Raw genomic sequence first — 15,675 nt, 5'->3', positions numbered from 1 at the left:
GGCTTCTATAAGCCATGACAAAACTTAGGTACAGAAAAGAAAGAAGGGTTTTTGTTTGGTTGGTTTTTTTCATTCCCTTTTCCCCCACTAATTGGATTTATTTTAACAATTACTAGAGTATATTATGGTATGAAAAAATTTAATAAATCTTTTGGCTGTAACCAGTAAGCCTGACTTAATCTTTTCTGAGAGGATCAGATTGGAACCTGTCGTTAACTGTCATTAACCAGTCCCTGCTGCTTAACAGTGTATGAGGTCAAATGCCTGTGCAGAAGCATCCAGGATCAGGAAGCTCTAAAAGTTAGCTTTCAGCAGAATTGTACCATGTAAAAGGCCCACATGACTTGAAAATCTGCCTGGAGCTCAGAGAAACTGAGCACTACCCTGCTTCTAGGTGCAGTTCATGCCCAGATGAATGGCCTTGCCCCTTTTTGCCTGTATGCTGTAATTTTGTGCAATCTTAAGAGAGAAAATCAGAGCTAATTTGAAATAAATAAATAAATAAAGTTTGTGGGAAGTTCTTCATTGTAGTTTGATACAGCTTGTAACTGTTTAGCTTTTTTAAAATAGTTTCTGATAAGTTCGTTTTAAAAAGGGAGCTATGTGCTAAACCCATGCAACGTTCTCTGCATTTAATATGCATTTTCTCTTTTCTTCAAGATTTCAACAGTAAAAGAACCTTTCATTGATCTTTCACTACCTATAATAGAGGAGAGGGTAAGAAACAGAATCAGTAACTGTTGCTTCAGTGGATTGTGTTTACATACCTTTATGAAGATGTTTATGTATATATACAGTTTTGATTTCAAGCCTAAAAATGTATGCTTTACTGTCATACGTCTGTTCATGATTTTAAATAGATACATAGACATACAGTGTCTTAAGTGCATAAATTTTTAAATTAGTCCAACTTTGCAGCAAATGACCATAGTAATGTACATTACATGTAGGCCTGAGATGAGCTTAATTTAGCAGTAGTTTTACTATGTACTTATATGAGTAGAATGATTATAAACTTTTTTCTTTTTTTGATGGTTCAGAAAGTTAGATTCTAGCATGTGGTTTTGCATCTAGAGAACATGAATCCCTTGGGCTGAAGTGTACCTATGGGATGAGACAGTGTAAAAATGGATAGGCTTTGAATATATTCTGGGTTTTTTTTGGCATTTCACAAAATGCCTCCATTAGCTGCAGAGGAACTATGTTCTTTTGAAGGCATATATATATATATATATACACACACACACACATTCTGGTTTTGCGAGACTTGGTGTTTTCATTTGAGAGTAGGAGGGGTGGGTTGAGAGTGGTTCTTCCCCCATCCTGCATATGTTCATGTATATTTAAGGAAGAGTAATGTAATATTCAATCCTGTATAAAATGTACTCTAAACACCAGTTTTGCTCATAAGAAATTCTTCGTCTTTGTTGCTGCATTGAGTGCAGATGTCTGTGGGAGTTAAAGCTTTAAGAGTATTTTGAGTATGTGGGCCCCTGTGCTTTCTGGCTCACACATGTAAGCATGGGATCGTCATGGGTTCTGTTTGAGAGAGAGACTTGCTGGCTTTTAAAATATATTAATTATATATGATAGTTCAAGTATAATGTTTAGCTGTATGTTTCTATGTGCAAGAAATTAATTTTAGAAGCAGACAAGTACTTCACAGGTAATTCCTCACATGTTAGAGATAAGACACTGGAACAGGTTGCCCAGAGAAGTTTGTGAATGCTCCATCCTTGGCAGTGTTCAAGATCAAGTCGGATGGGGCTTTGAGCAACCTGGTCTAGTGGAAGGTGTCCCTGCCTGTGGCTGAGGGGTTGGAACCAGATGAGCTTTAAGGTCCCTTCCAACACAAACTAGTCTATTATTCTATGTTTTGGGTTTTTTTTTTAGCAATTGCTGCACTTACCTGAGGACATGCATTATTTTATAGTCATTTCTTTCTGTTATAGTCTAGATATGCTGTTGTCATTAATGTGATGGGGGGACATGCAGCAGTTCCTTCATCATGTCATATGCTAGTAGGCTGCTCCAGAGATTATCTGATGGGGAGCTATGTCCTCTTTGATAAATTCATAACTTATGTGCTTATACAGTACTAAAATAGATTGTTTGGCATCTGTTCTGTACAGGAATTTGTATCATTCCTGTTTTTGTGGCTCAGTTAATCCTTCAAAGATGTTGACAGTGAGTTTATGATAAATAAAATGAGAAAGTAGTTCTGTACCACAATTCGGGGGCCAGTTAGTTGGAATTATGATGGTTACTGTTTTCTACAGTAAAGGAAAAAAACACACCTACATTATCTTTTCTGTAGGTCGAAAAGGAATACAAAATTGGCATGTTTCCTTCCCTAATTTCCTGTCTAATTTCTTAGGTTGCAAAACCTGTGCCTTTGGGAAGAACAGGTAAAGGTAAAAGTGTACAAGAGGCAGATCTTGGTCAGTATAACTGTTCTTCTGTCACTACACTGAATAATCAACCCAAAATTGTCAAGAAACATGCTTTAACGAAAGATAAGGTAAGAACTTAAATACACTAAATCTTGAGTTCATTCTGAAGTTTCTATGGCTCAAGGGTGGGAATTTTGACACATATCAATGTTTTGTTTTTTTTTTTTGTATACGTATAGGGTCTTATTATTAACCCTTTTTTTTTAGTAAGCCTTCTCATCCATACCGGGTTATGTAGCCATTTAGAATCTATACTGAATAATAGTGTTAATACTTATAAATGCAAACACACTTACTGAAATGTTTTAAAAAATAAGAAAATGTAGTATCATTCAATAAACTAGACTAGATGGACTAACACAGAAGAAGCGACAACTCTGCTTTCAGTAAGAACAGATAAACTGACCTATGAAGTATGTCTGTCTAATTGGTGAGGTTTTGTGATTCTCTGCTCTCTTTTCAGATATGTATTTATCATTATTTTAGTCTGTTATTACTATTATTTTCAGTGTAATAGATCTGTTTTGCACCAAACTTATAATCCAAAACGGCTGTTGAATTCAGTCAGTGTTTGCTCATATTCTGTGACTTCAGTTTATTGGTTTGTAAGTTTGCTTGTGAAACTTGGGGTGTGTCCTATTGGCGGTTTTGTAAACTAACTGAATACCTGAACATTCCTTGTAAGGCTTTTCTCCTGAAATGAGGAGCAAGTTCCTCTCCCCCTTTGCTAAGGCAAAGGGGAAAAAAAGTTGCTAATTTATTTTGATTCTTTCTTTTGGAAAGCAGCCAAATGAAAGAAAGAAAAGAACCATGAATGATTATAAATCACCTAAATTATGGCAGCATTGAGTTTTTTTAATCTATAGTACTAGTTTTCTGTGGCAGCAAAGGTAGTGGTTTGTGGGGGTTGGAATGTATTGAAACTGTCATAGACCATGGGAAGGAGGAACTACAGCAGGCTGCAACTGGCAAGGAACAAGGACGTCGGAACTGGGGAGAGGATGTCGATAAGAAAATCAGATAGACCTTTCACCTGATATAACCACAAGGCAAACACAGATGTGCTTGGCTAATTGCTTGGAAGCATATAAATATCGTGTAATCTTTGCAGTAAAAAATCCAGCTTGCACTCTACCTCTGGATCCGTGCCTCCATCCTCACAGTGGTTTGGGTTTTTTCCTTCTTGCAATCTTGATAAAATAAAATAAGCAATTTCAGATGATACACAGAGTAGCAAACATACTGCCAGGGATGCTTTATTTAATTCTAAGACTAATGCCTACAACGTAAGTTGGATTTTCTTCTGGAGCTGCCCATCAGCTAAGGCTTCAGAAGGGAGGTTAGGGGACTAGCTTAAACTTAAAGAACCTTTTAGAAGCTTAAGTTAGATTAAGCTTCAGACCACTTCAAACATGCCATCACAGCTGTCAAAGTGAATGTAATTAGCTGGGGGGAAGTATTGATCTTGCAGTAAGTGTAATGCTCTTAGCTGGCTGGGGTGTAGGTTACTAATCCTAAATTGGTTTAAAAAGATCTTAAGGAAATCAACTAGCTTAAACATGTGAGAGATGGAGAATATAAAGTAATAGGTTGAATTTGCTTTGAATTGGTCACATTTCAAAAGCTATGTTAGATCACAGATCTGTTTTACTCTATATTACTGAAACAATAATGCCATAATTTACAGAATCAATTGAACCAGGAAAGACGGCTTGCCAGAAAAGCTTCCTCAAATGAAGAAGAAAGAAGTCCTGTTATAATACAGGAAAAAAACAAAAAGCTTGAGCTGGAAGGTGGCTCTGGTGTTCTGTATTCCAAAGACGCAACTGCTGACTCTGCTGTAAATGGAAGTCAGACGGATGGCAGTGAGAAAGAAGCCAGCCGCTCTGAAAGCAGCTTTGATGCAGACAGTGAAGCCTCAGAAAGCGAAAGTGCTTCTAAGCAAACAGCTTTCAGTCCATCCAGCAACATGTCTGGTTTGCATGTCAACCACATGAATGTTAAAATGCCCCACAACAAACCAAGTGACAGTAACGAAGGGAAGATTTCTAGTGCCATATCCAAACTCAGCTTATGTGATACTATGCATGAAGATAAAAAATCGAGCCGTGGAGATCCAGCAACAGGTTTATCAAATAATTCCATGTTCTCAGGAGACAAATCACCTCTGTCGCAAAACCCTCAAAATGCTTTCCAGACACTTTCCCAAAGCTACATAACTAGCTCAAAGGAATGTTCTGTTCAGTCCTGCCTCTACCAGTTCACCTCTGTGGAGCTCCTAATGGGGAACAACAAGCTCTTATGTGAGAGCTGCACAGAAAAGAAACAGAAGTATCAGAAGAAAACCAGCTCCACAGGTAAAGTGCTTGTACCTGTCTGGACACTTCACAAAATTACCTGTCAAAACCTGTGCTGCTGTGTTGTTGCTCCAGCATGGGCCTCCCCCTTGTGGCTAAATAGGAAATGTCTCCCCAGGCACAACTTTTAACTTAAAACTTCATCCTGACAAGGATAAGACAAAATTCTGTATTAGAACAAAACTGCAGATATAACTTAGAATTAATTTTGCAGATTTTCTTTATTTTATACTAGATAAGTAATGTAAAGATGACCATAAACTGAGTAGACGCATCATTCAGTATTAATCTTCACTGCTGTTCCTGTTCCTTACAATACTAGAAGCTTTGAAATAAATGCTGTACATAATATTCAGCTGTAGCAACTTACATCCTCAGGGAAGTAATGTAGTTAAGTATGTAAGAGGGAAAAAAATACACTTGTGATGAAGGAGGGGGGGGAACACAAAGATTTGTAAGGATGGAGATGAGAACTACCTTCTTGTGACAATGGTTTCCTTGACGTTTGTGTAGCCCAAGTAGACCATTAGGGTTCCCTGAGTGAGAAAAACAAATTTAAAATAATGAAAAATAACCTGTTAAACAGGACTGGAGGATTTGTTTTGGTGTATAGTAATTCAGAAGGATAAAAAATTAAGCTCTTCAGATAATTTGTAAATAAAATATAAAGGGAGGTACAGTAACAAAAAATTGCCCATATGCTGTGCATTTATAGCTATTCAAAGAGATACAATTTAAGCATGAGTAAATTCAGAAAAAATAATTAAGCATAGTATTTTATAATCATTCATTACTGGACTGAGAGTAAGTGCTATAAAATAATGTCTTGGTTCCATAGGCACAATGAAAAATGGAAGAGGAAAATCTGTTCACGACTAAGCCTTATTCTTTTCTTGATAAAACAAAAGGTGTAAGAAGTCACCTGCGTTTACATGAAATGCTCCATTCTGCCTCAGATGAAATATTTTCCTTCGGACATGTGTAAAACCAGTAAATAAATTATTTTTTGTCAGCAAAAAAAAAAAGCTGGTGCCATATTCCCTTTTACTGTATAGCTAATCACTGAGCTACTTTTGGCAAGAGCCCCAGGTTCAGTTTCCTCTGCACCAGAGGAGATTGGAGTCCACATATCCCAGTCCTGTGTGCTTAAGTCAGCAGGTTATGAGGCCTGAAGTAGACACCCTTCCTCAGACCTTTCTTTTAAATAAACATAAATGACTACAAAGTGTGTAGTCATTCAGAAAGAACTGAAGAATGGAAAATTAACCTCTATCTTAGTGGTTGGGACATTAGCTTAGGTAAAAGAGACGTGTGCCTTCCAATTCTTGTTCCAGTGATTGTCCATTAATTTCAAATGAAATGGTTTTAACGGGAAAGTTGGGTGCTATAGTAACAGACGATGTTGGTATCTCAGTGTGCAAGCTAACGTGGATAGTGTACATGCTTTCAACTTTTGATCTGATCTGCACAGGAAGAGCTAAAATAATGCTCAGATTTGACAGATTGTTTATTTAAAACTAGAAAAAAGAGGAAATATTTTTGTTACTCTTAAAATTTTCTTTTGCATTTTATATAACATGCACACAATCATTGCAACATAGAATATTCTGTCAGATGTTTAAAAAATACCAGAATTCTGTGTGACTGCCTTCACTTTACAAATTCTTTTGATATTCATAAATACAGAAAAGAAAATGGAAGGTGTCTACACAAATGCTCGGAAACAGCTGCTGATTTCTTCAGTTCCTGCTATTCTTATTCTCCATCTGAAAAGATTCCACCAGGTAAAAGGCCAAAACCCTCCTGTATATTCCTCTGCCCCACCAGTGGACGAGCAGTTCTTTCAGTGTTGTCGTGTATACTGATATTTGCTTTTTATATGGAGAACCACTATCTGAAACATGCCTGTGTTGTTTTTTTTATTTTATTGTCTCATACCTTCGGAGTCCATTTAGCCATTGAGACGTATCCAGGGAAACCCCTTACATGTCTATCATGTTTATGTGTAGCAGGCATTGTATTGAAAGCAGAACAAAGAATGTTTAAGTCAATCTTACTGTTGGTTTTGGTTTATTTTAATAGTATAATAATACACCTTAGCTTTAAAAAGCTTCCTAGTAAAAATATTAACAGTCTTTTTTTTTTCCTTTTGTTTTGAAGGCTGGTTTGAGTCTACGGAAAGTGAATAGGCATGTGGATTTCCCACTGATTTTAGACTTAGCACCATTTTGTGCTGCATCTTGCAAGGTACCCATTTCAAATCTTTATTGTTATGGTACTTCAAGCTGTTGTTCTGAGTACAAATTAAACTGGATTGATGATAATGATGATGATAATGTTTATTATTCCTTCCTTTCCTAGAGAAATTACAGGGTGAATTTTTCAAATAGTATCCTCAGGTCAGAACTGTGAATTGAAATTCCATTCCTATCAAGAATATCACAGAAATTAACTAGTATTAATTAAGCTATGGTGCCCTGATGGTGTTAGTGTATCTAACAGAGTTTAAGCAAGTATTGCTGCTTCCATGGTAACCAAATTCAATTAATAGACTATAGAGTATTTTTAATAGATGTATTTCACCACTGGAAAGCTGTAGATGTCTGTCTGCTTCTTTTAAAGTGATACTGTTGATACTAGTGAAGATACTTATAAAATACATCTTGAAATAATTTACTTTTTATTTTCTGTGTTTCTGGGAATGCAGAATGTTACGGATGGTGCAAGAGTGCTGTACAGTCTTTATGGAATAGTGGAGCACAGTGGGTCAATGAGAGGTGGTCATTATGCGGCTTATGTAAAAGTCAGGACACCCTCCAAGAAATTACTGGAGCATATTTCTACCACTAAAAATGTTCTGGGTATGTACAGAGCCTCTTTTCTCTGTGAGTAAACCCAAAAGCAACCACTGGCTACAGCTCCTTATCCTTAAGGGTCTCATAGCAAATAACTGTTTTAGCTCAGAATATTGTTATTTCTGTACCACATAAGTAAATTCTTCTTTTTCTGTTACACCCACTACATGACCTACTTCTGTATTAATCCCACATACAGCTGAGTGAATAATGGAATTTTGGTTCAGTTGTTAAAGAGAGAATTGATGGAAAACTCTCTTTTTCCTAGCCAAACTAGTATGTCCAGATGAAGAGTTGTGTGAGATCTGCTGTAGGGTTTCTGCTTGAATTTTGAGGACAGCACACTAGTTCTCATTAATATGTTTTGGATGTACAGAATGAAGTCAGATTCTAGGATAGAATCTGTTACTGAGTGACTTGTGGAGGCAAGAATGTTGAGCTGTCAGAGCAAGGTGAATATATTTATTCTTTCCCTTCATGGGGCAAGTGAGAACCAAGCAGTATCCTGTCTATCCTATGATGTGTCACTTTGCATTTGAATCTCATTTCCCAGAAGTAAAATTTTTAATATGATTTTTGAAACTGAAGTCTCTCTCAGTCTTATGCTTCCCATGCAGTGTTTATTAGAATAGGTTAGATCTTTCTGTGTTCTTAATTTCACACCGGTCAGCTTTTCAAATAGGATTTTTTTCTATCTCAGAACTGGTTGTATGCTAGTATAACTTATTGTTAGAACTCAGCAAGCTCTACTTGAAATGTCTTAGGCTTTTTAAACAAAATAGGAAAAAAGAAATGGAAGTGTACATTTGTAAGCTTTGTCTTCCACCAGTTTCTCTTACAGTACTTTCTGGCATGTAAATTTCAAACTGAAAATACTGGATTGCATCTAAGTCATGAGTTCTTGGGGCTTTTTGAAATATCCACTGTACTTGTTTGATAATGACGTGAAAGACAAGAAACAACTTACTTTGCTTTTGCATTTCAGGTTTAAAAGAAGCCATGGGAGCGTCAGGAGGACAGTGGGTGTATGTCAGTGATGCACATGTTCAGATGGTTCCAGAATCGAGAGTACTAAATGCACAAGCATATCTACTTTTTTATGAAAGATTATTACTATAAGTCTCAATGATTTAATTTAAAGATGGTAGTGGTTATTTAGTTAATCTTATTTAAAGCTGCAGTGGTAAGAGTACCTGTAAATATTGTGCCTTTATCTTGTAGAGAATTTATCATATGTTGACTCTGAAGTTCAGTCAAGCTATTATAAATATCTGAATTGTTCTCTTGAAGTATGCACTTTTCTAAACATTAAAAATTCCTGGATTAATTAAAATACAGTACCGTTAGAATGTAAGATGATGTCCTATCCTACTGAGGTCTATAGAAAGTTTGTTTTTGATAAAGATAAGCTTTCACCCATAGTACTAGAACAGTTGAGAATAAAAATACTGATAGTGTTAAGTGCCTGGATTTGGTGGTGTACAGTAACTATATAAAGCATTTCAACTTCTGTGATCTAGTCCACATCCTTCCCATCTCTGGGTCGGTTGTCAGCTGTTAAGAATCCTGCAGACAAGAACCTGTCAAATCGTGTTGCTTCCGCATGTAGTAATTGGAAAGCACAGTGCTTCCAGAATGGAGTAACAACAGCTGCCTCTGGATAAGGCTGCAGTGCACTTTCCCAAGAGCTGGGAATAGATTGGGAAAATATGGCTTCCTCAAAGTAACAGTGAATCCTCAGATACCCAGTACCCTTTCAGCTGTCTCCAGCTGGCACTGGTATAGCAATGTATTCCTGTTTAAATATACACTTGGTGTGCATATGTATATCCTTCTATATATATATATTTATATACACACAGGTGTGTGTATATATATGCACACCATAAATACATCAATATATATTGTCATTTTACCTGCTAGGAAAGACAATTGCAAATACTTCTGTATTTAGTAAATTTTCAACTTCATATTTATGACAATGTACAGCATATAAGCTTGTGTATGAATATGTATGGAATTTAAGTGTAACTGGGTAATTCTGTTACTTTTGGTTCTAAACATAAATTTGTTTATCTGTTCCTGAATACTTTTCTCACAGGAGTAATAAACTATAAATTATTTTTGCACTGTGTCTGAGTTGGACAGTAAATGATAACTTTTGCCCTCCAATATGTGTCTGGACTTCTCTTTGTCATCACTGGAGGACAGGTGTCCTGGTGGCAGAACTTGTTTCCATATCATGTTTGACTGCCCTGTATGGAGTTGTTACTTCTTTTGGCAATTTCTCATTTCCATCTCAGAGAGCAATAGATACATAATAAGATCAAAATCTGATTACTACTTTGAAGCTATATGGCAATTAGTTTATTTAATAAGCAGTTACTTCAATACAAATTACTTCTGTAACAGTTCCATTCTGTCCAACTTGCTCTTTGGTAGGGAAAAAACTATGTTTATTTCTGTTTACTATTTTCACTTATGGAAATACGTTTTGGTGGAAAAAAGCCAAACCCCAAACAAAAACCAGCAACCCATGTTGTCCCTATTACTATCTGTACCATGCCATCATACCTATTTGGACAGCTTTTCTATTCTTTAGTTCTGTTTCAGGGCTTCATCTCACTGTATTTACTCTTCTGTAGAAAGAAAACAGCAAAACGTGCCATAGCAGCATTTGCTCAAACTGCTGAGATACATTTTATAGCCACGTTACCTGTACATACTTGTGCAAGGTACTAAGGATTATTAGGCCATACAGCTGATGGTCATACCAGAATGAGCCCCTGCTTGCACAAAATTTTATTTTCCAAAGGAAGACTCCTCTGTTTAGGTCAAAATTAGGCTATACATTTTGGCCAATGCAATAATTTTTTCTTCCACTGATCCCTAAGCTCTTTCTCCTTTTACACTCTTTCCCCCACCCTTTTTCTTTCTTTCAGGCTGAGTCCTGGAAAGACCTTCCATTTTCTTACGGACTCACTGACTTTTCCTGGCCCAAATCCCTCTGCAAGACCTTGCAGAAATGACATTTCTTTAAAATCATCATTTTGAGGCCACATTTTTCTCCTGCCCATTGATGTTCTCTCCGTTTGAATTGCAGGGTTTAGTTTTGACTGTGAGGCAAAGTTGGCAGGTTCTCGACTAACCCAGGGAGGTTATGAATGCTCTGTCCCTGGGGGTGTTCAAGGCCAGGTGGGACAGAGCCTTGGGTGGCATGGTTTACTGTGAGGTGTCCCTGCCCATGGCAGGGGGGTTGGAACTAGATAATCTTAAGGTCCTTTCCAACCCTAACTATTCTATGATTCCATGATTAAAACAGAAACCAAGCAGTCAACTTTAGCCATCTGTATTCAAACTAAACACTTCTTAACCTGAGTCTACACTAAGAAAGAAAAGATAATGTTTATACTGGAGTTAGTTAAAATACATTAATTTGCTTTAACCTCCTTATCTTCCCATACCCTTCATCCACCTACACGCACCTTCCCCCTCTTTGTGTATTGCTGATCAAAACTCACCAGTTAGTTCTGGGCAAGAGTCACAGCACATACCAACCGAGTTTCACTTCTGTGACACAGTCTTGCTAGGAGACCACACATGGAGTGTATTTCATCCACCCTAAAGCAGACAGACTTGACTAGATGAGCCCTGGTCCTAGCTTTGCTGACTTCTCTAAAACTACTAAACTTAAGGACCTATATTAATCTTCTTTTCAGTCTTTTCAGTAATCTTCTGTTACCAGACCAAAGATCCTTTCAGGCTTATAGCATCTTCTTTTCATAGAGCTGCACTGTACCTTTGTGGCTCTCTCCCAAGCCCTGAGAAAGTGTAGTACCCTGCATCTTCACATGGAATAACTTATAAATGGCTCTCTCTTTGTTCCACCCTTCTCACAAGGGCACCACTGTTTTCTTCATCAGCCTCATCTGTTCATTTCCTGGATCTCCGTAAGCCTGTTTCAATGTCTTATTTCACTGATCCTTAACCATAACGCTTCCCAGTCCCAGCACTTGCATTCTTTGTACTAGACACACTGCTATTGGAAGAGCTACTGAAACTGCAGTCTTGCCTCTTCCTACAGGCTGCAGTATAGGTATCTTGAGAAAAGCTGTGACTGCCAAGCAGCTCTCTGCCAACCAGTCACAAGACAGTGCCTTCAAAACAATGAGGAAGGAAGCAAAGTAAACAGTTGCTCACTCTTCAGTAAGTAAATCTAATTTAAAGAAGTATTTGATTCACATATGGACAACTGGAACGCCCCACAAAGCTTCCCTGGAGCAGAGGCATCGATAAAGATGGCTGTAACAGTTAAGGAATTAGTCCAGATTATAAAGCCTTTCTCCTCAGAAGGAACCTTTTTACCTTTGGATTTAGGTACAATTTATACTAAACATGGCAACAGGTCATGGTGAGATTTATTATACTAACCTGCCTACACCAATACATGTACAAACACCATGTTTGTGTAAGTCTCTTCTCCTAAGAGAAGGCTACAAATAACTCAGTGGTGAAGAAAAAAACCAAACAAACCAACCCTCAACTTCTTTGCCCAAAATGTATGCACTGTGACTGTCTTTGTTCAGAAAATGAAATTATACAGTATGCCAAACCCTGCTCCCCTGTTCCCATCTGTGCGCTCTGTGTGTATCAATGAAGTGCTCTTGCTTATGGACTTCAAGTGGTAGCAGGTGAGAGTGGTTTATAAATTCATTAAAAGGCTGAAATGTCTTAACTTCACCAGTTGCTTCTCTTCGGAATTCTTTTTTTTACCTTAACACCAACTGAATCATAAAGGAAGATATGAAATTAACACATCTGCATTCTCAACCCATTATAAAAAGCTTATTTGAACACACTAGTAAAAACCCTAAGATTTGGAAAGGAATAATTTCTTGAGAAGAAACTTGAAGATGTATTAAAATGGGAACAAAGTATTTGAATACAACGCTTCTGTTAGCAAAAACCTGGCAAATCCACTTTTGAAGTGGCAGCATGCTTCACGAAACAATTTCACAGTAGTCCTGGTTAAACAAAGATTTGATATTTCTCAGTTCTTATCAGCTGGAAGCTCTCTTGCTGTGCCCTGTACATATTTAAGCATTTGTACAAAGATTTATGTGTGAAATCATATGGAATCATAAAGAGATGCCACTAATGTTTAGCAGAACCATTTCAGTCTTAATTACTTTAGAATGGATTATTTTTGCTTCTGTATCTATTTACTCTGTCCTAGGATTTCATTTTGCCAGCTGTTTTAGCTGGGCTTGGTGTATAAATAAACTGCAGAAACAGTGGGTAAGTGATTATTCAGTATGATTTAAAATCTGTTTTTTTTCTTGTTAACTGAGATTATGTGATTACAAAATACATTTTCAGACAGCAGTCTGTTAGTGTAAGTCAAAACACTTACTTTGCACAACCTTATATAAAAAGCCTAAGTGAATTTATTTGTTAAAACAATTCCAATGCATTGTAACTACTTCAAGAATACTTGACATAAATTCCATTGACATAAAATTATAAATACTCCTGTCTTCATTGATATTCATAGAAAAACTATTTTGCAAGTGTCAAAAATGTTTCTTGCATCTACTTCAGCTTCCGATATTTTTTCAAGTATAAAATAAAAATGTGCAGTACTGCTTTTAAAAGAAAACAAAAGTATTTATTTTGAGGAGTTTTATGATTTCTTAACACTTACACCATTGCTTTGCTAGGTTAGTGTTTTGGTTCTGAGCTGTGTAACATGGGGACCATTACAGCAAACTCTGTAAGGCAACCACCGTGTCAGTGGCAGCCATTTCACAAAGTTGAATTCCGATTCTACTGTTACTGTTATTCATTCAGATAATCCCTGGTACGTTCATACGTTCTTGCACTTAAACAAAGGACAATCGAAGTAATCAAAAAAGCCTGTTTCTAAGTCCAAAATACTTGTGAGCAATAAATCAAGCATATTAGAAATTTCACCTTCTTTTCATTAATTTTATTTTTAATCTGTTTGAATTAGTAGTCTAATTTTATTCTGCAGGTATTTAAATAACAGTATTTTCAGAATTTCTAGCATTCTGATACACTTCATTTGTAGATTTGTAATTCCAAATACTACTAAGTAAACAGAGCCTTAAACACAGACTGTATTTAAAAAACAATCTGATCAGTTTTCCAGCCTGTCCTAGGTGCTTTAACAAGTTTCTCAGAATAAAGCTGCCATTTGTCTTCTGTTCATTTTGTCTTTTATCTATGTTACATATTATTTGACAAATGTATAAATAGAACATCCAACCATTTGAAAACTATATTGTTTAAATATAAGCTGTATGTTGTACAATTTGTGTTCATAAAGCTTCAATTTTTTTTCCCAACTTAAAATGACAGTATTTTTTCCTTTCACCTTGTGTCACAACTTCACCGCACTTGGAGGAGCTACCCAGAGATGAGTCCATATCCTTAACCTACACCATTTGTTTCCCCTGCCTTACCATCTGTGGCATAGGTTACAGATTAAGACAGTTTCTTCCCTTTGCACAAACCAAGCTCTCTAGTTCTGTGATAAGAGCAAGACAAAGAGTGGGTCCCCCTCAGGTCCCCACCTTCAGTAGCAGCTTGAAGCTCATCCATTCATAAGCATCACTCCAGGGTTCCAGCTGTGTGTCAGTCAATGCTGCACAGATTTAGAACTTCCAGAATACTTAAATCCATGGAAACCATTCTCTGTCTAGCCATTCTTTGTGACACAAAGAGAAAATTCTAGAACACTTCAGTGAACAGTAATATGTAGCGTAAGTGGCACCAACAAATCTCACACTGAAATTATTACATGAAGTAAAACACAAGTTTCTCAACACTTTCCTACAGATTTATAAAGTTATTTTGCTACTGCATGTATTAATATTAATTTATCCAGTGATGAAAGATGGATGTTTTAGGCATTTACATCAGATGACACTGAAGGGAACGTCAGGCACTGACCATGATAATGAGTACTGTGCCAGCTAATGACAATGTCTGTTCCACAAAAAGCAATGCGAAGTCCTCCGAAAAAGCAAACGAAGTCCTTGCCTACGGAAACAACCCTAATGTCGATGCAAGAACTGTATACCAATTTTGGCTTATCTTCATACATTAAAATGCAATTATAACTTTAAAGTTAATTTGGATATTCAACAGACTTAAAGAACTGTCCTCCTCCACATATGCACACACTGACCCTACTTACTCAGGACGCCGACACCTTGTAGCCATGCAGCATCTATGTTACGGATTTCAGTGCAATATCGCTACCCAGAGTTACACTTAACGGAACAACTTTATATACTTCTTCATGCCGACTCCGCCCTCCTCTACCCTGGGACACGCTCACTAGCAATCACCTGTGGAGACCGCAGGGCTGAGGACTTTTCCCGGCTCCCCTCACACTAACGCATACAGGCGGCATGCGGAATCCCGCGCCGCGCCCTCAAGAGGCCGGCTCCGCTTTGGGAGGGCAGACCGCCAGGAGCACGGCCCCACCTTTCCCCCCCGCCGCGGCTGCCATGGAGAGCGCCGACAGACAGGAACTGGTGTGGCTGCCCATAGTCAAGATGGCGGCACCGGGCACTGCCCGCTGCCCTTCGCTTCCTGCCGCTGGGGGGAGCAAGGGATGCACCACCCGACTCCCCCCGCGCCCTTAGCAAAGATGGTGGCGAGAGGCGCTCGCGTGTTCCAGGCAAAGGTCAACGCCGTGACGCATTTTACTTCCGGGTGAGAGCCACTAGGCGCCATATTGTCTTGTTCGTGAAGACGAGGAGTGAAAGAGAGGAGGCGACGGTGGAGCGGTAGTAGCGGCAGCGCCTGCGGCGGGAGGCGGGGGAGTGTAAGTAACGGGGCAGGCTGCGCTCGCCAGCGCTCCCGGGGGCCGGCGGGTGCCGAGCTGACCCGAGCTTCTCTTTCGCTCCTCCTTCTCCTCCTCCCCCAGCCGAGCCAAGCCGGGCCGGCAGTCGTTGGAGGGCGTGCAGCTGCGAACGG

The 15,675-nt window shown here is 38.2% G+C and overlaps 1 protein-coding gene across 4 annotated transcripts in view; it reads left to right on the top strand.

Annotated features, from left to right (window-relative positions):
• The window catches only part of USP45 (ubiquitin specific peptidase 45), a 50,217-nt gene extending 40,418 nt beyond the window's left edge, over positions 1-9,799 (top strand). For 3 of the 4 annotated variants that reach the window (XM_061369863.1, XM_061369864.1, XM_061369865.1), the window contains 7 exons: positions 661-717; positions 2,378-2,521; positions 4,141-4,810; positions 6,497-6,594; positions 6,971-7,057; positions 7,518-7,671; positions 8,651-9,799. In XM_061369863.1, coding sequence (XP_061225847.1) covers positions 661-717; positions 2,378-2,521; positions 4,141-4,810; positions 6,497-6,594; positions 6,971-7,057; positions 7,518-7,671; positions 8,651-8,784 — 1,344 coding nt within the window. In that variant the 3' untranslated portion in view covers positions 8,785-9,799. Of the gene's footprint in view, positions 1-660; positions 718-2,377; positions 2,522-4,140; positions 4,811-6,496; positions 6,595-6,970; positions 7,058-7,517; positions 7,672-8,650 lie in introns of those variants that run through there. The other variant, XM_061369866.1, reaches the window with a different exon arrangement.
• Positions 9,800-15,675: the final 5,876 nt, after the last annotated feature.

The sequence above is a fragment of the Neopsephotus bourkii genome, unplaced genomic scaffold (assembly GCF_033783945.1).
Source record: "Neopsephotus bourkii isolate Nb327-2 ecotype Australia unplaced genomic scaffold, CSIRO-AGI_Nbou_v1 NB_1511, whole genome shotgun sequence".
NCBI lineage: Eukaryota > Metazoa > Chordata > Aves > Psittaciformes > Psittacidae > Neopsephotus > Neopsephotus bourkii.
This window is presented reverse-complemented; position numbering and strand designations above follow the sequence as displayed.